Source organism: Haliaeetus leucocephalus, unplaced genomic scaffold, assembly GCF_000737465.1.
Source record: "Haliaeetus leucocephalus isolate CR32 unplaced genomic scaffold, Haliaeetus_leucocephalus-4.0 Scaffold395, whole genome shotgun sequence".
Taxonomy (NCBI): Eukaryota; Metazoa; Chordata; class Aves; order Accipitriformes; family Accipitridae; genus Haliaeetus; species Haliaeetus leucocephalus.
The window spans coordinates 222441-243327 of record NW_010972831.1 but is presented as its reverse complement, the minus strand read 5'-3'; the positions used below and the strand labels follow the sequence as shown (position 1 = coordinate 243327).

At 44.8% G+C, this 20887-nt stretch overlaps 1 protein-coding gene across 1 annotated transcript in view; it reads left to right on the top strand.

The window, feature by feature from the left end:
• Positions 1-20635, top strand: part of CLIP2 (CAP-GLY domain containing linker protein 2) — a 61116-nt gene extending 40481 nt beyond the window's left edge. The window contains exons 6-15 of the mRNA XM_010573895.1: positions 952-1055; positions 3494-3554; positions 7980-8084; positions 9646-10590; positions 13197-13254; positions 14967-15050; positions 15477-15633; positions 16134-16293; positions 16892-17077; positions 20546-20635. Of these exons, the coding sequence (XP_010572197.1) occupies positions 952-1055; positions 3494-3554; positions 7980-8084; positions 9646-10590; positions 13197-13254; positions 14967-15050; positions 15477-15633; positions 16134-16293; positions 16892-17077; positions 20546-20635 (1950 nt within the window). The remainder of the gene's footprint in view (positions 1-951; positions 1056-3493; positions 3555-7979; positions 8085-9645; positions 10591-13196; positions 13255-14966; positions 15051-15476; positions 15634-16133; positions 16294-16891; positions 17078-20545) is intronic.
• The last annotated feature ends 252 nt before the right edge of the window (positions 20636-20887 follow it).

The window sequence follows — 20887 nt, the reverse complement described above, 5'->3', positions numbered from 1 at the left end:
TCTGCCCCAAGCCAGGAGCAGAAAAAGGGCTGTGCCAGAAAAAAGACAGTAGATAGTTTGTGTCTGGGGGATCAATACATTTGAATGCTGAAATGCGAGTGGAGGGCAAACTTGTTCCCCTTAGTCACCCAATCTGGCTTTGGCTGAGACTGCATTGCAGTGGTTTTTTGATGCTATCGGACGCTGCTGAGAACATCAGCTCAGTTCATATGTCACTGCTTTCCTGCCAGAGGATGTTTTTATCCCATTAAGTCAAGAGATCTGTAAGGAAAACGGGGTGATCATAGTAGGTTTTTTTTTTTTGCACAAGCATTTGTACAAATGATATTTTATGCACTTGAATGCTTAAAGAGAGGAGTTGTGTTTGTGCTATTCGTCAATGTGTGGCTCTTCATGACTGCTGTTGTCCTAAATTCTTTGCTCGTGTTGATAAACCCCAGTCAGCTACTAGGGAGCAGGGTTAGCACTGCATGCCTTTGTGTGGTGGGCCACACCTGCCTGTCAGAAATGCAGGAAAAATTGGCAAATCAATTGGAAGCTGCCCTCTTCCTTGTGTATAGTATTTTCCAGTCATTACCAGTAACGAATTAACACAAGTCTGAACTGTCTCATGCTTCTTGACCAGGGCTGAATTGCGCCTGGTAACCTCAGACCAGATTTTCAAAACTGTTCAGGCTTCGAGTTCTTAACTCTTAATCAGAGCTGGGTTCTCCAAAGGGTTCAAGTCAGAGAGGCAGTGAAGCATGGATCAAATTTACAGCTGCTGGAGATTGAGCAATTTTTTTCTTTTTGATGCCTACATACTGGGGTCTTTAGAAAATCTACCTTCTCACCATAGCATCCTCTGAAACAGATCATCAAAGACTTCTGTTCCCTTGTTTTGATCCTTTTTTAAACTCTGTACTTCAAACATTGTTAACTTTTGTGGCTCGGGCTCTTTTTTTGCTGCAGTACGTCACGGAGGCAGAAGGAAACCTCCAACGAGCACGAGCTCTGGTAGATGGGATGCAGAAGGAGAAGATTGAGCTGCTGAACCAGCTGGAAGAGGAGAAGAGGTAAAGCAGGAGTGGTTGGGTGTGGAGGAGAAGTCATGGGGGAGATGAGGATCTTACCAAAGAACATTGTTCATTGGACCTAAGGTGAAGAAAGTGGCCGGGAAAGTAATCTTTGGATGTCTTCCAGTACCTCAGATATGCTGTATTTCACTCTCCTGGCCACAGTGGTGTGCCTGCATGTAGGGAAGGGGTGTGCTGCTTCAGGTAGTGGGAAGTTTAGAACAGTTTTGCTGCAGTTGCACATCTGATGTGACTCTTGTGTAGGGTTGGGCATCCAGCACTGTGACTGCCCCCGTTTGCTGACAAACTGCTGCTAATCACAACTGAACAGTGAAGTATTTCCAATTAGTCTTGTACGTTCCTATGTCTTATGGCTCTTAGAGGAGACTCAATGCTATATTGTTCGGTGGGGTTGCAATGCGGTAATTGATGTGACGTGAGCAGTCTCAGGTTTTTTGAATATGCTCAGCTGAACCTGCCCTGCTGTTGCAATGCAATTGAGAGGCGGAAGACAAACAGCCAGCCAGGGCAGCTCGTACTCAGGATAGGGGCACCTCTGTTTTGTTGCCAAAAGGAGTTTCATGATTTGACACTGTTTCTTGCCAAATGCGTGTAGCACTTCTTAAGAAAAAAAGACACCATCAGCTTCCATTCCTGCTGGCACTTCTGTCATGACCCTGATAAGTATTTGACAGGCTGCTTGCATGTCCAAGAGCACTTGACCATGGCAAATGTTGCAATGACAATACAACGGTGGCAAACAGTTGATCTACCACTGCCAGTAGAAGGCCAAATAGTCTTGGTGTCCTTCTGGGCGGGGATGTTATTGAGGGTTTTCAGCCCTCTTCCTTGTTGTTCGGTTCCTGACACAAAGCACGGACAAGCAGCATTATTTGCCTGAAGGAATGAAGGGCACCAGTAATATCAGTTGCTCTGAGATTTGATACCGTGACCAAACTCAGCCGTGTCACTGTGTAAAATGGAGTTACTCAGTAAAGGTGGGATTAACTGATGGCAAGAGTGTGGATAGTGACAAAGCCTTGCCTTCAGATGCTCTTGGCTAAGGATACAGTATATCCTTATATAGGATACAGTACAGTCTGGATAATAAACAGAACTGTGAAGGTTGGGCCATCCCAGACCCCTAACCTTTCTGTACAACCTGGCTTTGCTAAAGACCACTTCTTTCCCCTCTATTTGTGATGTGCTGATCTTCAGGTCATTCCTTCTGAGGAAGGGAAGTTAAACTGGAGTACAGCCTTACTTTAGTGTGATTCATCACCTCCCCACATCCCAGAGGCCCCATCCATGTATATATGATGATACATACATTTCCTCTCTGGGTAAGAGTGAAGATCTGCTTGTCATTCTTGGAGTCCAGTTGCTTCATCTATATAATTAAACTCTTCAGTGGGAATAGAAAGACATTTCTATGTATTAAATAACTGAAAACAGCATTGATTTCAATTGAATTATGCCCCTCCTGAGGACAAATTGTTCTTTCGTGCACAAGTCTCCCCGTTGTCCTGGTAGGCAGCTCACTTTCCCAGCTCCAGGAGGCCCTTTAACCCAAGACAGCCAAGTTCTTTCCTAAATATCAACAGATGCTTCCTCTAATTAGAGGAGGTTTAGACAAGGAAGCTTGTTTATGAAGTTAGATACATACACTCATGGCTATTTTTATCTGTAACAGAATCAGAGGCTTTACATCTGGCTACCAGCTCAACATCCTCATTATTGTCTTTTTTTTTTTAAATCAGTAAAGAGAACAAAGAGGACTGAGTTTAGCAGAAAATTGAATTATTTTGTATTGTTACTGGATTTTCTCTTCAGACTTTGTATAAGAGTCCTAGGCATGTCTGTGTTTGTGCATGTGGTTTTATGTGCATCTATGCATGACTGGCCTATACAATCTCTGGTGAAGGCTTTTCTGCCAGGGCAGCGCACCGTTTCCATGTTGTGGAAACATTAAGCATTGCACACCGTCTGCCAAGGAGGCAGACGCTCTGGTTCCCTTGGAATATTTTGTATGGAACCTGCGTGTTTGGTACAGGAATTGCCCAGTGCTTGGCTACAGGATAACAAGGTCTAAGTAAACCAGTGAAACCTGGTTGTGGTTTTCATGTTTTCAGGATCCCAGTGTCAGTGAACAGTAGTTGTGCTTGCTGAGGGGTGGTACAACAGAAACAGCATGTCTGTGAGTGTGTATCTTGCAAGGAGGTAAATGTTTGCTCTGTGTAAAGCTTGCTTATTAACTGTCTTGCTCCATGGGTCTTGCTGTTTAGCTTCCGCTGAGCTGTTTGTATACAAAGATTGTCTGTATCTGTCTCCTCTCAGGCTTTGGTTGTGCAGAGGAGGCCCATGTGCAATGGCTGCTTAGAAATGGGATGCTGATCTGGGTGTTACCGATTGCTCTTTGTGTCTTTTCCCCTCCCCAGGAAAGTGGAGGACTTGCAGTTCCGTGTGGAGGAAGAATCCATTACGAAGGGGGATCTGGAGGTAATTCCTAACACCCTTAACAATTGCATGTGGGGCCTCACTTGAGTAATTTCTGCCACCTTTTGCTCAACTCTAAACAATACTTAATCTTTATTGATGGCTTTGGACCTGCTGCGAACACTGTGGTATAAACTGTGAATATTGTTCTTTGGTATGTTGCCCAATGACTAATAATGCTAGGAGCTGCCTAGAATTAATCACATGCAGCCAGCCTGGCTTTAAATGTCACCATGAGTTGCCAAGCCATGTTAAAATCTGACTGTATCTGAATGCATTTCAACATATGTTTTTCCACTGTAGAAATGAATTGACTGTTCAGTCACTGTCCCTGCAGTGTCCTGCTATTAGCAGCTAATGGGCACACACAATCTCCCAGTCAGATGCTACTCTATTCCAGCCAAAATGCTGTGTATCATTCGACCTGCAGTGTCCTCGTGTGGAGTCCTCTGCCTACGAGTGTGGGGTTTGACACTAGGATACCCTTTCATTTGGAAGGGCTGTTGCTCAGAGCGGTGCTGTTGCAGTGAGCGTTGTGCAAACTGGAAGTGGTGTTGGGAGCTTGCCCTTGAGTGGGAGGCTTTTCTGTGGGGAAAAAAAGGAAATGAAAATATTTCTGTGAAAGCAAGGCTCTGCTCTACACGTGGAAATCAAGGGACTTTCCCTTATCTTTAGCTATAGTGCTAGGTTAGTAACAGCCAGAAGTGTCAAGGGACCTGCTCCTGTGCTTCGCTGTCAGTAATATCAATAAAAGCCCTGGAGAACGAGAAAACTAGGTGATGAGTATGTTGCTATGGCTTTGACCCTCTTGGCATAAACCTCTCCTCTTTATCCGGAAGCTGAAGCAGAGTAATGCATTTGACGGTATAAATCAGCAATGCGCTGATAGCAGACCTTTGCTAAAGGACAGCAAGTGCAGTTTCTGCATAGTGTGTGGGTGCAAAATCAGGTTTCTATTGATTCCTGAGCTTATGTGACAGGTTTCCCCCAGTGCTTTAGAGAAGGGTGGTTGATCCATCCATCATTCCTTTTGAGAGCAGCAAATTGCCCCTGTGTAAGCTTTAAGTGTTTAAACCTGGCTGTGTAATAATGGTAATGGGCTAGCTAGCAGGTATCTTTAGATATATTTAAAAAAAAAAGCCACCACATTTTAGCAAGATGGTACGCTGCTGTGACATAAGTGCTCCTATGACTGCAGGTCCCAAACTGAGGATAGATCTGATTTTCATTTGGGCTGGGAAGGAGTTGCTTTGCAATGAGGATGTGGCCAAGCTTCTTGCAGGCTGCCAGAGTCCTGTCCTCACTTCCATGTTTGTCTGTACTGAAGAACAAATAACTTCTTAGGAAAGAGTCATGGAGCAGCTTGGTTTCCTGCGATCCAGAGAACTGGGATGTCCCTTGTGAGTCCAACACCAGCGACAGCACAGGCATTGACAGAGGGCTTGGCTGTGGTCAGTTTTTACATCCTCTCCTGTCTAATTTGGATGCTCAGACTGAATGATTGACACACTGGAGTTAATTCTCACCTTCCTGCTTTATTGTGGAGACAGTTAGGATTTCCAGCAGCAAGTAATTAACTGAAATTTCATATTGGAAATCAAGGGGGGGATAAGTGCTCCTTCATGTTGTGGTCTGTTTCCTGGGAAGTGATTGTTCGTGATATTCTTCATGTAAAATCACAACAAAGTCAACCAGTGGCTGCTAGCACAGCCCCTCGCATCCCTAGCTAGAGCTGAACTAACCACCCAAATACCAAAAGCAAAACCCAGTGACAGTTGTCTCCTCTCCTCTGGTCTTGTAGTCCTCTTATGCCAGCAGCCCTCTTCCGAGTACTCAGAGGAGAATGTTTATCTTGTACTTAAGAGCCGGTAACAGACACAATGGTAAGAAGAGATTATCTCCTCTGTGGTCCCTGGATCTAGGGTTTCTGCTGAAGGCTAGGTTAAATCCCATGGTATTTTTCACAATACCATGTAGGTTTTGAACAATCCAGGACTCTCAGGTGTTGAGCACAGCAGGCAACATCCCTAGAAGCTCTTTGACCAAAGAAATCAATGTGTCTGAAGCCTGGAAATATATATCAAGTTTTTGTACCTCTGATAAAGAAGGACCTGCAGATTTAGCCTTGAAATGTAGTTATGAATTCAACCCATTTTTGATCCTGGTTGGCAGTGCCGATGCTACAGTACTTTAGAAGGTGAAAAGCAATTGCAGGAAAACAAAACCTTTTAAGAAAAGCTTTTTATGGTGGCAAGACCATGTTTTATAGGAAATATTAACCTCTTCGAGGAACTATCTCATGCTCATCTCCTGGAACCTGCATCATGCCTTGAACACCAATGGGAAGTCAGTTTGTAATTTGTGAATAGTAATTTAAGGCTAATAGCTAGAAGTGAGTCTAAAATTCAGATCTGAACTTCCTCAAGGAAGTGCAGGAAAACTTTGGATTTGAGGCTCTGAGTCATACTGGCTAGCCAAACCAATTTGCATAAAATGAGAAATAACACAGGACTGGATGCGAATCTAAAATTTAAGGACTGTAAAACAGTTGATTAACTTTCTTCCCTGATTATTTTTCTCCTCTATTTTCATGTGTTTTTCCAGACTTGGAAAATAGCAGGATTGGTGGATACTGAGCAAGAGTATCAGGTGGAACTGAGATAGCTTGGCTGGGAACTTGAGTGTCAACCTCAGGAGTCTTGAGAGAGTCTCTTTGGGAGATTCAGAGATTAGTTTTGTAATAGGTCAGCATCTCCAGGTAGCCAATATCTGATGTGCTGCCACCAGTTAAGGTAATTTCAAAAGTTTGTGTTACTGAAGTTTCACTTGGGGATTTTGAGCTAGTGTAAATTGAGGAAAATTCATTGGTATCGATGGAATAATTATCCCTGTAAATAAAATCAAACCTGGAGCTCCATCTTGGGATGTGGATCTTTGAGCTTTGCAGAGAGCGGGAGAAGTCACTCAGTAAAAAATTAAGTTTTTCTTATTAAGATGCATTCAGCCAACTTTTGCACTTAAGTGATATTATTTGGGGGTTTTGATAATGTTTGGGTTCTTGAGGCCCACATATTTTTTTTTTTTTTGCCTTGTTCAGGGGTCAAATAGACTACATAAAATATGGAGTAGTCTGAATATATCTGGCAGCTGTGATCTTGACCATCTATGAATACATGTACAATGATACCTTTCAAGCCATAAGAGAAAACATGGATTTTTACAAACTTCGGTTTCCATTGTTTGTACGCAACTAATCAAAACTTGCTTTATTGTAGGAAAGGGCAGAAAATCCTTAAAACTGCTTCCAATAGAAAGAGGGGGAAGCAAATAATTATATGGAAAATGAAGGGCAGAAAATGGGAGTAAAAAAAAAAAAGGTTCTGATCAGGTTTGTTTGGTTTTTGGTAGGTCCAGTTTAATTCAAAGGAAAATGTTGGTTTTGTAAGCTAAAAAAATGTGAAGGCCAGAGTCTGCATGCATTTTCCCATGTCTCCTCTCCTCTTTTATTTATGGGAAATTTTACATGATATTACAGTGGTTGTTGTGGAGTCCTGAGGTTTGCCACCAAGTGCAGCTGTATGGTACTTCTGCTTTAAAAGTGAAGGGCACTGAAGCAATGCCCTGAGTCAATGCTCCTGGATTTGGGCAGGTTACATAAACTTCTTGTGCTTAGTTTAATCATCTGTCTAAAAAAAAAAAAAACCAAAAACAAAACAAAAAAATAGTTCTGTTTTCTTGTGTACAAGGCTATTAGAGTTTTAGTGTGCAAAAATTACTTTGAAATTCATAGCAGCCCTATTCAAACCTAAAGCACTGATTTATATAACAGTTTGGTATCTAAATTTCTCCGATTTGCTTTCAGTGCAGTGTATTTTTGGTTTCAGCAATGTGCTATGTGCAGTATGACCTGCTTTTTTTTCCACTTAGTGCAGGGTTCAAGCTGTCTTCGGAGCAAAAAGAGGATGGGAACTTCCAACTCTTTTCAGTCTACCTTGTGCTTCTTCTTGAGGAGAGATGCAGAGAATCATTGCAAGGTCTTTGCATTCTCGTATGTGGTGCAAGGGTCTTGTACTGGTGGTCTGCAGTGGTGGGAGCTTTGCTTTTTAGGAAGTGTCTTCAGTATAGTCTTGATGCAGGAAAACGCTGAAGCAGCTTTCTAATGCAGAGGGATGTTTTTCCCATCACAGATTCCATTTTCTTCTGAATAGCCACTACGAGTACCATGTAAAATCCCGTAGTGACCATTTTCTGTTTGGTTGGAATTTTTCTTGCTTGTTTGGATCTTTATTCTCCTCCTGTTGTGAACTGCCTTTCCTTGTCTTGTACACTGAAGATGATGTTGCAGCCTTCTCTTTCCCTCTCTTTCTCTCTCTCTCTCCCTTCCCCTTTTCCCATCTCCACTGTTCTTTTTTCCCTATGTGTGACCAGACTCAGACGCAGTTGGAGCATGCCCGAATACGGGAGCTCGAGCAGAGCCTGCTGTTTGAGAAGGCACAGGCTGAAAAACTCCTCAGAGAATTAGAGGACACCAGGGTAATCGACCCCCACTTGCCCTGCCTGCAGAACAGCGCGCTTGCCCCCTGCGTTGATGCTCATGACGCCTTGCTTTGGGTTTCTTTCTTTTGGTTTTTGTGGGGTTGATTGGTTTTGGCTTGAATTTAGACTTCCCTGATTTTTTGTTTGGTTTTTATTTGCTCTCTCTCCTGGAAATAGTAGTATGGTATAATTTCTAGCTTTGCTTCTCGTGTGGGGACTTGTTTCTCAAATTGAGTTTGCTTCTCTGCCCCATGCCACCATTTGACACGAGCTCTTCACAATTCATCTTTCAGTTAACATGCCCAAATAATATCCGCACCCTGCACAATTCATTCCGCCTTGAGGGTCCCCCAGGCTGTAATAGGAAATAACATTGCAATCAGCATTCCCTTTGTCCCCCCTCCAGTTGTGGGAGCTGCCATGTGAAATGGAAGATACTGGTGAGTGCAGGTGGACCAGCTCTGATCCTTGGCCCTGCCTGCAACAGGACAGGCTGCCCAGATGAACAGCGCACACGATCCTAAAAGCAGCCAGATGTGGAAAGGGCTTTTTCATGCTGGTGTGGTGTGAGAAGTGGCAAACTTGCTACAGTGAGCTTCCTTCTCACCAATGGATTTTAGAGCTGTAGAAAACACAAACGTGAGGTTCTCCAAAAGGGCTTAACTGGTTTGAAAACCCCTGTGCCCTTCTAAAATAAAACCACCCAGCCTCCTGGGCTGATCGTTAGTGGGGATAATGGCAATTGAAATGATATGGAATTGATTGCTTGTGTTTTGGCTTGGTTTCCTTGTTTCTTCTGCCTTTTTCTAATATTTCATCTAGTCAAATCTCTTCTCCATCCATAGCTGCAGCACCCTGAACTCCCTGTGACTAGCAGGTAGTTCAGCCCTGTTAGGTTACATTCAGATCGTAATACATTGATCCATAGCCCTTATGCTCAATGTTAACCATAGTCAGATTTATTGCCTTGCATCCTCTAGCCTTCTATGTTATTTTTACTTTGCTAATAAACTCTAACAAGTACTCGTGTAAAAATCCCTTTTCCTTTTTACACCAGGGTAAACAAATTACGATGCGGAAGAGAGGTCTGTAGGCTGAGGATTGCTGAGCAATAAAGGAAACATGATATGCTTGACGCTGGTTTCAATGCTTGTGATATTCCTGCACGTGCAGTCACATTTCCTCTGCGCATCGTCTGGCAAGATGCCTAGTCTGGAAATATAATGCCCTTTCAGGACATTATTTTTCATAAATCACTGTTGCTCTCTAGCGAATTTAAGGGTTGTTTCAAAGATGCATGTTTTTCTGTGGAAAACGAAAGGTTCATATTAGAAAAAACAAATTGCAATTGGCACAAAGACATAACTGTTAGAGTTATTGGTGATGGTTACCCTGGTGCAAAACTGTACTCGGATTGGAGGGTGCTGGGTATTCTTTTCCTGTTTATTTGAACTTTGACTAATGTACTTTGGATTTACTTCCACTGGAGCACACTTACTAAAAGGAAGGATGCAGCGATGAGAGGTGGGGACTGACTTTGTCTTCTGTTGTGTTGCAGTTAACCACGGTAGCAGAGAAGTCCAGAATCCTGCAGCTGGAGGAGGAGTTGAGCCTGAGGCGCAGCGAGGTGGATGAGCTTCGGCAGTGCCTCAGGAGCTCTCACCAAGCAGAGACCCCTGAGCATAACCTTGGCTTGCAGTCAGAGGCTCTTCGTCTACGCGATCAACTGCTGTCTGCCAACAAGGAGCATCAGAAGGAGAGCAGCCAGCTAAAGGAGAAGTACGAGAAGACATTAAAGAAGTACCAGCAGGAGATGGAGAAGCTGAAATCTGTCAATGAGAAGTACTCACAGGAAATCATTGACCTAAAGCATAAAGTTCAGCAAGCCACTAATGAGAACATGGGGCTCATGGACAACTGGAAGTCCAAGTTGGACACGTTAGCTTCTGACCACCAGAAGTCTCTGGAGGACCTGAAAGCCACACTGAGCACAGGCCCCGACACCCAGCATAAGGAGATTGTGGAACTGAAGGCAGTGGTGGAGAGTATAAAGATGGAGCACCAGCTTGAGCTGGAGAACCTGAAGGCAAAGCATGACATTGAGACGGCTGTTCATATAAAGGAGAAAGAGAGTCTCAAACTGAAGTTGCAGGAGGCTGTGGATGAAGTGGAAAAAAGCAACAGCAACTGGAAAATGCAACTGGAAACCAAAAGTAATCAGCACCTTCTTGAGCTCCAAGATGTGAAGGACAAGTGTCGAGATGCTGAGCTGAGGGTGCATGAACTGGAGAAACTTCATGATGAATATAAAGATCAGACACAAGCGATAGCTTTCTTGAAAGAGCAGATTTCTTTGGCTGAGAAGAAGATGTTGGACTATGAAACATTACAGAAAACAGAAGCCCAGAGCAAACAGGAGATCCACAGATTGCAGGAAAAAGTGCTTGTCTTAGAGAACAAGCTACAGTCCATGGAGGCCCTGCATCCTTCTCAGCATGCAAATGTATGACTTCCGGGTCATTGTGCTTGTTTGTCATCACTGTTAGTAACCCTTCCTAGGAGTAGCCCTCAGCTGCTGCCTTGTGCAGTTTTCTGAGGCTTTTATGCCTCAAAGTATCTGGATGTTGTTACCTTCTATTGATTAGTGCTTTTTCTGCACTACATTTCCATGCTGAAGGTGTCTTCCCGCTCTTGAAAGCCAGTACAGTGGCACAATTAGAAGAAATAAGAGTCAAAGAGAAGTGGGCCACATCTGGGCTTGAAGACACGAGTCCTGTGGCAGCAGTATAGATAGGGCTATCGTGGTTTGTCAGGGTGGGCTCTTACCCTGAGCAAGCAGCATTATTAGCTGGAAAAGCATCATTTCTACAATACAGCTGTTGTCCTCCAAGGAACTGCAGCAGTCTTAGTGTATTATTGAGCAAGGCCCTTTAGGGGTAGGTGGAGGACAGGGTGGAAGAAGAGTCATTGCCCATGCTGAGATAGAGCATGTAGCTTGTCCAGCATGTGGATCATGGTTTGAGAGCCTCTGTTGGGGGCTGAGCTGATGGGGTTGGGTGGGAGGTGTGTGCCAGCAATGCAGCAGAGGCAGTGGGAAAGCTTCGCAGCATGTACGGGAGACACAGGAAAATGTTGACTTTGAGGATTATAGTGGAAGAGCTGCTAGCAAGAGTCAGGATGGCACCAGGGTGGGGAAGTAAAATGCCTGATTGAATACAAGTCCTGAGCCTCCCAGGGAATAAAAGCAGTAATAATATGAAGAGGTCAATTTTCTGTGGCCTTTGTGTCTTTTTAAGTCATCCTCATTTTTTTTACTATTTGCCACAGGATGCCATCCTGCCTTTGTGCATGGCACAGGGACACGTGGCTGGCTTTCCACTAGAGTGAGCGGGGGAGATTGCTACTTACGGTTCTAGGCTGGACCCCTATTTGTGTTTGGATTTTGCATGAGAAGTGAGCAAAAACCCAACTTACAACTTGTCCCTGTGGGGATGCAGTGAATTAAAATAAGCCATGAAATGTGCACGTTTTAAGAATACTCATTTGAAATCTACTGCTGGTAATGTAGTCACTGTTCCAGACTGAGGTGCCAATGAAGTGAATACAATGCCAATGTTTAATTTGCCAACGTGAACAGCCCCATTGAAATCCGTTGCACCTCTGGGCAGCAAAGTGAAGCCCATGAATTACTGTTGACCAAGTCAGAGCTTCATGCCTGCAAAAAGGCACACTGGACTGGACAGGAAAGGCAAAAGCCCAAGGAGGAATCTACAGCATTAATGATGTTTCAAGGGTTGCTCAACATGTTTCATCTAGTAAAGACAGTTGTGAACAATAAGTACAGCCAGGGCCCTGCGAGAAGTGGATGTTATTACAACATGTCACATATTACAGCCAATATTCAAACAGGAATGAATGTAAAAGAAGAAGCTGGAGGCTTGTTCCAGAGCCCTTTAGATAAATGTGGAGGGCTCTGGGGGATATTGATATTGGATTAGAACCAGGGAGTCTCAAAATAATTATTTTAACTATGTATTGATTAAAATCAGGAAAACGTGGTAAGAAATGCATGGGTGAAAGCCTTTGAGTATCACAGGGCAAATTCTATTTTTAAATGTCTTAGCTAATTTAATGTGACTGCAGTATTAACTACCCAAATATTTTAAACAAACAAATGTGTTCTGTGACCGTCTTTCCTAGACCTTCAAGTGAGACCCACAACTGCGCTTCCAAAGAGCAGTTAAAATAGTTTTTCCATACCAAAAGTACATCAGGTATTTCCCCTTTGGGTGTACTCCTGCTTCTGCTAGACGTATCCCGCAGCCCACTCAGGCTCTCGGGGACTGACCTTGGGCCTTTCAGTGGTGGTGGCCACAGCAACTGCTTGATCTGGGGCATGTGCTGAGGTCCCACCAAAGGCTGCTGGATGTGAAAAGGCTTGAAGGGCGGCATTGTGGCCTCTGCAATGGAAAGCCTGGCTGTGAGCTCTGCTTTTCGTTCCAGTAGAGACAAAAGAGGGTGGGGAAAAGGCAGAATCCCCTATATGGACTAGCATTTGCTTTTTATTATTTTTATTAATGTATTCATTCTCTAATAATTATTATTTTATCAATGTTTTATTACTGTTTTTATAACTTTGGGCACAGTTAGATTCTTCAGAAGTTGAGGAAATTGTTGTCTGATAGGTCTCAAGCTGAATGCTAATGAGCATTTGCACCTGAATATTTGCCATAATTAACCACAGGAGACTGGTCCAACGGAGAGCAGCTCTTCCATCGCTCTGCACAAACTCTGAGCTTGTGAAAGCTGGGACCAGAGCTTGTGGGGAAAGCCTGATCACTTTTTCCCTCCCTGGTGAATCTCGCTGTTGTGCGTAGCTGCCTGGTGTGTGTGGGCACTCTCAGATGGCACCAGTTAGCCTTCAGTAGTACCCAGCTGTAGAAGTGACTCCTCAAAAGCCTTTTTTTCCCTCTCAGGAAGGATGTAAAAAAATTGTAACTTGGGTACTGGATACACTTCTGCTTTGGATGGGGCTTTGTGGTTGTTAACTTGGCTTTGAATCTTTGGGTAAAGGGCTGTTTCACATCTCATATTTTACATTTATTTCAGATGATTGAAACTAATGATATTTCAGAAGAAAAGATAAAAATGAAGCAGACTATGGAAGGTATGAAATTTTATTGGTTTTTTTGGAACACCCTGTTCTAGCAAATCGTGTGCCTTCCCTTCCTCCAACTTTCTGCTCTTGCAGGGACGGCTGTGTGGAAGGGGCTTAGGAAGCCATTTCATCTCTCAGATTTTGCTGGACGGCATTTGTTGTTTGCCTTTTTTTTTTTTTTTTCCCCTTCTAATCCGGCTGAGCATATGCAGGGGTGGATGTTTTTTATTTGCATTAGACATTCACCATGCAGATGGTGCAGGCTGGAGACAGGTCTGGGGAAATGGGCGCACTTCCATCCCATCACTGATTTTTACAGTGGGTAAAATCCAGACATTAAATGTAATTTGTTCATAGGAGAGGACTGCTAATGGTAGATATTAATGTGACAGGCTTAAAATAATGGGGGTTACTTTTTTTTATTAAGCTTACTATGAATCAAATCCATCCTTTTAACAAAACATAGAATTGATGCACTCAGAAAATTTCTATAAAGTAGCTTTGAAACTGAATTGCGCTCAGCCTCCCTCACAAAGAGGGTAAGCTGTAACCCCTAGTCTGAGCAACAGCAGACCTGGCAAGATTAATGCTGGATGGCCCAGATGGTCCCTGTTAGGAGCGATGTCCTACCACATTGCTGTGGATGACATACATTTTTGGGTGTCTGAAGGATTCAGGGCTGTTCCAAGATACGTAAGGTGCTTCCAGATCATGTCTTCCCTTGCTCATTCCCAGGAGACTCGTATTTCTTCATTCTTCCTTAGGGTTGGTTTTTATGTAGCAGAAAATGTTATCAGTCTAGATCACAAAGGTGATTTGTAAAGGACTAACTTGTCATTTTTCTTTTCAAATGGCATTTGGCTTACGGTAGCATAGCTTTTTCTCCATTACTCACCTCTAAGGTGTCTGTTCTCTGCAAAGCCCTTGTTAAAGTCCTGCTCAGGATGGAGCAACTTAAATGGAGGTTACTGGGGACTTTTACTGGCTTAAACTTCACTTAACAGACACTTTGTTTAGTTTGAGTGTCCCTCCAGCTGTTCCTGGATTCAGACAGAGGTGTTCTGCCCTCAATGCTAGCTAAGCATTGTCAGTCAGCTCGTCACTGTCTTTGCAGGTACAGGATTACATATATGCTATACCAAATTATATGATTGACAGGTAATTCCTGCCTAGTGAAGGCAAAGCATAACTAGGTCCAGCAGCCACTGCTCTTAAAATGGCCACTCAGTCTGTGTGCATGTTGTTTCCACACTGAATAAGCCATATATAGATGTACTAAAACCAACCAGTTCAGACTTGAGCCACAAAAGCATCGTACTTCAAATCTACAGTTCTGTTTGAGTGTGGAAATGCATCGGTTCCAGAAAACGTGTCTTTGCCTTCCAGTGTAGGAGGTAACACAAAAAAATGTGCAGAAAGTTCCTTTTGGTGATTTTGATTAATGTTTTATTCCCTTTTTCTTTTCCCACCTTGTGGTTGCTTTCTTAAACCTGTCTGATATGGCTTCCCAGCTGTGTATCCTACTGCCTAATGCCTGGATGGTGGTGAGTGCAGTGAGAAACACCCATTACTTGTCTCCTGCTGCTTCTCTGCCGATGAAGGGTACCACCACCACGCCCCTGTCACATCCCGACCCATGCCTTACATTCGATACCTTCCTGATTTGCACAAAGCATTTTCCAAGCTTCTAATCTTTGTCTTTTCTTTTCATCCTCCCACAGACCTCCAAGACAAGCTGAGTAAAAGAGACAAAGAGGTGTCATCACTGGTGTCCCAAACTGAAACTCTAAGGGCCCAAGTAAGTGGTAAGTTTCCCTAATCCAGTGCTGGTGGGAACTAGGCGTTTCCTTGCTCGTCCTCTGTACTGGTGTTGAACAAGGGCCCACGTGCTGAAATGGCTGGTGTTAAAACTGCCTGTCTTCTAATGGATGTTGTTGGTAAAAATTTGTTCAGGAGTTTCAGTCTCTTTTCAGGAGTTGAACACAAACACTGCAGAAGATATTTGTATCCTGTGAGGGAGGGTTTGGGCTCATTGAATGTCAAAAGCTGAAAGAGGCAGACGTAAATGGAGCCAGGTGTGTTGTTTCTGAGATCTGCCCTTAAATAGGGCCAGATCCAGAGCTAGCCAGGTCTATGCTGCTAGGAGTGGGAGTTGGGAAAAGGCAAAAAGCAGGAATGTGAGTAAAGAACTAAGTGACCTTTCTTCTCCCTGTATCCTCTGCTTCTTGTAGCTTTGGAAAATAAATGGAAAACAGCAGAAAAGAAGGCTGATTCATTGTTAAAAGAAAAGAAGAGGCTGGAAGGTGAACTGGAAGCCTTGACCAAGAAAACACACGATGCTTCAGGGCAACTGGTCCTGATTAGCCAGGAGCTACTCAAGAAGGAAAGGTCAGTCTGCAGGTCTGACGGATGGAGCTGGAGACGGAGCTCTGTGTGTTCAGGGTGCTTTAATTTACCACCAAAAGAAATCTAGAGGTTGGACTGTTGAAGTTCAGTCCCCAGCTTTCCTGTTCTTTAGAGATGCTCATGTGCAAATTTGGTTAAAATCAGGGGCTGTGAATTATCAAAGGGACTGCCCTTTCACTGCTTGCCAGGAGCTGCAAGACAGCTCAATACCCACGTAGATGCCGAATGAAGTCATCTACAAGCCAGCTAAGCTGGCTGCTGCCCTGCTCTGAAATGCGGTGCCTTGTGCAGGTCCCAGTCTCTTTAAAGCTGGCACAGTGGGGAGGACAGGAAATCTGAAGCCCCCGAAGCGGTAGGAGTTGGGTCAGGTTTGCTCGCTGGCCTTCCTTTGGGTCCGTAGCAAAGGTGGGAGGGAGCGCAGCAGGACTCCAGTGGCGTGTGGGCTCTGGAACGTCTTCACCTTTTCATGCCGCTTCTTCCAGGAGTCTGAACGAGCTGAGAGTGTTGTTACTGGAGGCGAACCGGCACTCGCCTGGGCCAGAGCGGGACCTAAGCCGGGAAGTGCACAAAGCAGAGTGGCGGCTGAAGGAACAGAAGCTCAAAGATGACATCAAGGGTCTGCGAGAGAAACTGGTTGTGCTGGTGAGGGCACCAAAACCCCTCCTGGCCTTGGCCTGGGGGCTGGAGGGCTCTGTGCTGCTCAGGGAGGGTCCTAGCCCTTCACCCTTGCTCCAAGTCTTCATGCTTTCTTTTGTGCTACTGAGCATCTGATGGGAACTTCCTTGACGGCGCCTGTGAGCTGTGGCCTGGCTTAGTGGCACCTCATTAAGCAGCAAAAATGTCCATATGTCCTTCTCCAGTGTTTTGCTGTTCCCACGGGTTTTTTAGATCCGTGGCTAAATAGGGCTAAAATTTGTGGGAGAAACTGAAGGTCGGTCAGCTACCCCACATTGTTTTATACAATCTCTGATCTAGGAATAAGCAATGTCTTCCGATTTCTGTGTACTTCAGTGTCCTCCAGTGGTTGAAATGTGAATAATTTATTTGAACTCTGCTGGGAACAAACTGGAGCTGCTGCTGGTCGCACTTGATAAAATTGCCTTCAGGGTTGTGCTGTGACCCCATCTACTGTTGAAATCAAAACACACTTGTACGAGTTACAGTGGATTTCGACTTTGCTTAGTCTCTGTAGTTACTCGTTTTAATCTAACATGCTCCTATTTTCCCTTTGCTCTGTAAGGACAAGGAAAAATCAGTAACGGATCAGCGGCGATACTCCCTGATCGACCCCTCATCAGAGTCAGAAGTGATCCGGCTGCAGCACCGGCTTGTCAGCACGGAGGATGTGCTGCGCAATGCGCTGGAGCAGGGCCACCAGATGGAGAAGCTCATGGAAGCGATGAGGCTCTCCTCCGAGAAAACACAGGTAGAGCATTGGCAATCGTTTCCCAGGTCTCTCAGCCCTCACCAGTCATCTGTCTTGAGCAATCTCCTGGGATCTTGCCCTGTGCTGTGGGGGATAATGCAGTCAGCTGGGTCCCTTTCTCTCTGCTGGAAACAGCCTGGCAAAACTTTGTTCTGTCAGAGGTAGCTTAAAACTAAGAAAAGCCTTGCTAGTTGGTAATTACAGATCCTTTTGTGCTCTGCAAGAATGGTTGCTAAATGTGGTATTTTGGGGAATGTTGCAGTGTGAGTAACTGTTCTTTATGTGTACAACGACGTATGGCTGCACATCCTTGCGGTACAGGCACTTTATGATATGGAAGTTGAGGATTTCTGCCATCCCTGTTCTTTGAGAGGTTTATTTCCATGCAGTCCATAAGCAGAAACTTTGGAGGTGACTCTGGGAAAATATTTTCCATTTCTCTTACCAGCTCCTGGAGGCATCTCTGATTCTGATCTGGGTTTGCTGATGGACCAGGAATGTTCCCATTCCAGTTACTGTCTTCTCTTCCCAACTTCCTCTGGTCTCCCTTTGTTTCTTCTGACAAAAGCAAAACTGCTTCTGTTTGTCTTGCATCCTTCTTTATGAAATTGAAGGCTGCAAATAACTTGACTCTCCACATTTGGCTTTTTTCCGTCTCGTACCTGTGGTGTTCAAGCCCTGATTGATTCCTCCTGCGAAGTGATGTGCCCCTTGTGCCAAGCTTTGTGCTTCATGTCCTTTATTGCTCTTCTAGCTGTATTTTCTCTTGTGTCTGCAACCAGGTCATGGCTTTCAGAGCCCAGATGCACCAATGCTCCTCTGGTACTTGCTTATTTAAATTCTTAGCTGAAAAATGTCTTTCTCTTGCAGTAATGAGCTACAACTCGCATTCAAGCAGACACCTTAGGATAGTACAGAGCAAGTCTCTAGACACGGAAAATGGGCAGAGAGCTTGTTTTCCTGGATGCAAGTGCAGATATGTTGTGGTAGGTAATCTGAGGGGTATCAAGCCTTCTCCTCCCATGACACTGTCTTCTGCACAGTTTGCAGATACACCAAATGGCTGTTTGCATTGCAGTAGTACTTGCAGGAAGGCAGTCAGGAGGAGGGTGCACAGTAAAAACTGCAGCCCTGAAAGCTCTGCTGGCTCAGCTGAGCATCTGTGTGTTGCAGACAAGTCTCTATATCCCGCAGTGCAGCGGCAGCAGCCGTCTGCCAGCACCAGACAGGACAGCTGTAGTTGTGATGACAAGTTTGTGGCAGTCCAAGACGTACTGTAATCCTGTTGGTACCTCCAGAGTGACTTTAGCTTCTGCTGTAATTGCTATGTGTCAGATGAAAATGCATCATGACAACCTCATCTGTTGGAAGCTATGGGAGGGGTGGGGAAAGTTATTCTCTGTTTGCTTTAATACTAAGTCCCTTGAAAAAAGGAAATCCTCCCTTTCGCATTCCTGTCTCCAGAGGTGGTGCAGGTGGTAATTATTTCTTCCCCAGCTGTAGAAAATAACTAATCTTACATAAAGGGAGTTGGAATGGACCTTATGAGGTCAGCTAATCTATCCCTGGTATTACTTTGATACTTTCATGCTTAAGAAATCTTAGAGATACGACAAGATAGTATTATGCCTTCAGCTACAAACCATGGTACTAAGAGACAGACAGAGGATTATTGCGGGAAGCTAGGCTTCAAACTTCTGTTGATGTCAGATTTTTAAAGCGCCTAGTTACAAGGAAGTCTGGATCAAAGCTCCTAGTTTCGGTATGATATCTGTTCATCCTTCCCCTTATGAAGGGGAGTTGTTAACCAGGGGCTTTCAGGCTGAGCCTGAGGATGTTGCTGGCCTAAAGAGATCCTGGTGCAATAGTTAGGGAATTCATGGTTCTTCCCCAGAAGCCACGTTTCTGCTGTAACCCATCCTGCACTAACTTCTGACCTCCCATCTCCTCTCTGACAGCAGCAGCTGTTGCCCAGGCTCTGCCTTGGCATTGCTCTCCCTTTGTCTGTAAAGCCTTCACTTCGCAGCGCGCTCAAGAAGGAAATCTCTAATTACCACAAGCTGCTGCTGCTCTCCCTTTGCAGGCTTCGTCAGCCGCCGCGCTCTGCAGTCCTTGATGCGCATGGCTGGCCTTGCTGTTAGACAAGGAGGTGCAGGAGCTGGGGGGAGCATAATGGCACTGTGTCTTCGTCTCATTGTCAAGTAATTGCTGCCTTGCTGTTCTATGCCTGCAGCTGCAAAGTATTTGTCCTGTAATAGAGGAAGAAGATCTTTGCCTTCTCTGTGTCTTGGGAGATCCTCAGCTTGGGAGACCCTGGGGACCTCACAGCTTTGCAGGAAATGACAAGGATTTGGCATTCAGGCCTTTCGTTGGAGGTTTTGCAGTGATTGCTGTGGGAGCTTGTTTATTTAATTTCAAGTGATTTGCGCCACTTTGTTCATTATCGTGACCATGTACTGAGACCAAATTTCAAACCTAATTCCTGGTATCTGATAGCTGCTTAGTGCAGAGATGGGGTGTGCTGGCAGCCAGGGTAGCATATGTTGCCTTGTGCAAGGCCTGAATCCCCTGTGGCAGTGGGTGCAGTCCCCAAGGCTGAGTGACTACAGCAGCACTGTTCTTGCCATCCATCCAGGTAGGATTCACTGCCCGGCAAACAGTTCAGGCTCTCAAAGCAGAGCTCGGTTTGAATCTCTGCCAGTTTTTCCTGCCCAAACTAAACCTCTGTCCTGTAGGGTTGGTTGTGCACCTTCATGATCACAGTAAGAATGGAAGCTGGGTAGCTGGGGTTCCTCTAATGATGGGTTTTAAACCTTGCAGTCTTGTCTGCCCATAATGTCTGGTTTTGCTGCCGTCAGCAGTTCACCAACCACTGTGAATCTGATTACCAGGACCCAAGAATTGACATCTGGCATGCTGTAACTTCAGGCTGCAGCTTTCTTCTCATTTGTGCCAGTTGTACTGTCATTTTGAAGCTGAAGGGCTCCATATTATCCCTGCTAAAGAAACATTATAAATGCTTAAAAGTTCTTGTGCTTTCTAAAAATAGAACAGCCTGCCCTGGCTGCAGACTCATCCCCAGAGATGGGAAATGGGGAATGGCAAATGTCCTTTTCACTGCTGGGATGTTCACTGTGCCGTGTTTTGCAGCTAATGCTGCCCCTGGCTGAGGGTTTGTTTATTGGGATTTAAGAGTGAGAAGTGAAGAGCAGGTCTGTGTCCATATGGAACTTGGGGGATGTTTTGTAGCTGGGAAGGATGCAATCTGGCATGTGGGGATTGGGCCAGGGTGCAGAGGGCAGGAAGCTTCTTGCCAAAAGTGGGGTGGGATTTTTGCATTCTCCTTTCCTTGTGTGGAGCAGGCTGCTAAGGAAGGAGATGGCAGTCTTGCCAGATTTCAGCGCTTGTAGGCAACACCACTAGGCTCTGTGTCCCTCTTCAGTAAGTATTGTACATTCTCCCTTGCAGACTGTTGGAAATTCTGGGTCTGCTAACGGAATTCACCAGCAGGATAAATCCCACAAGCAAGAGGTAAGTTATAAGCAGAATGTTGTTTAAAACAGTGACTGCTTAATGTGACTTCTTGCCTGCTGTGCTGGGGACAGCTCTTGGATGGAGGCAGTTCTGCCAGCAAAGCTTGACTGTGTCATTCCCACAGTGAAAGCAAGGGGCTTTGCACAACTCCAGTTCCCAAGCATGGTGGGAACATCACCTTACCATTAAAATCACTTGAAGCCATCAGGAAGGTGCTAGTGAGATGCACACTGAGGTGCAGTGGGTGCTTGCTCTGGGAGGAGCAGTGAGAAGGGA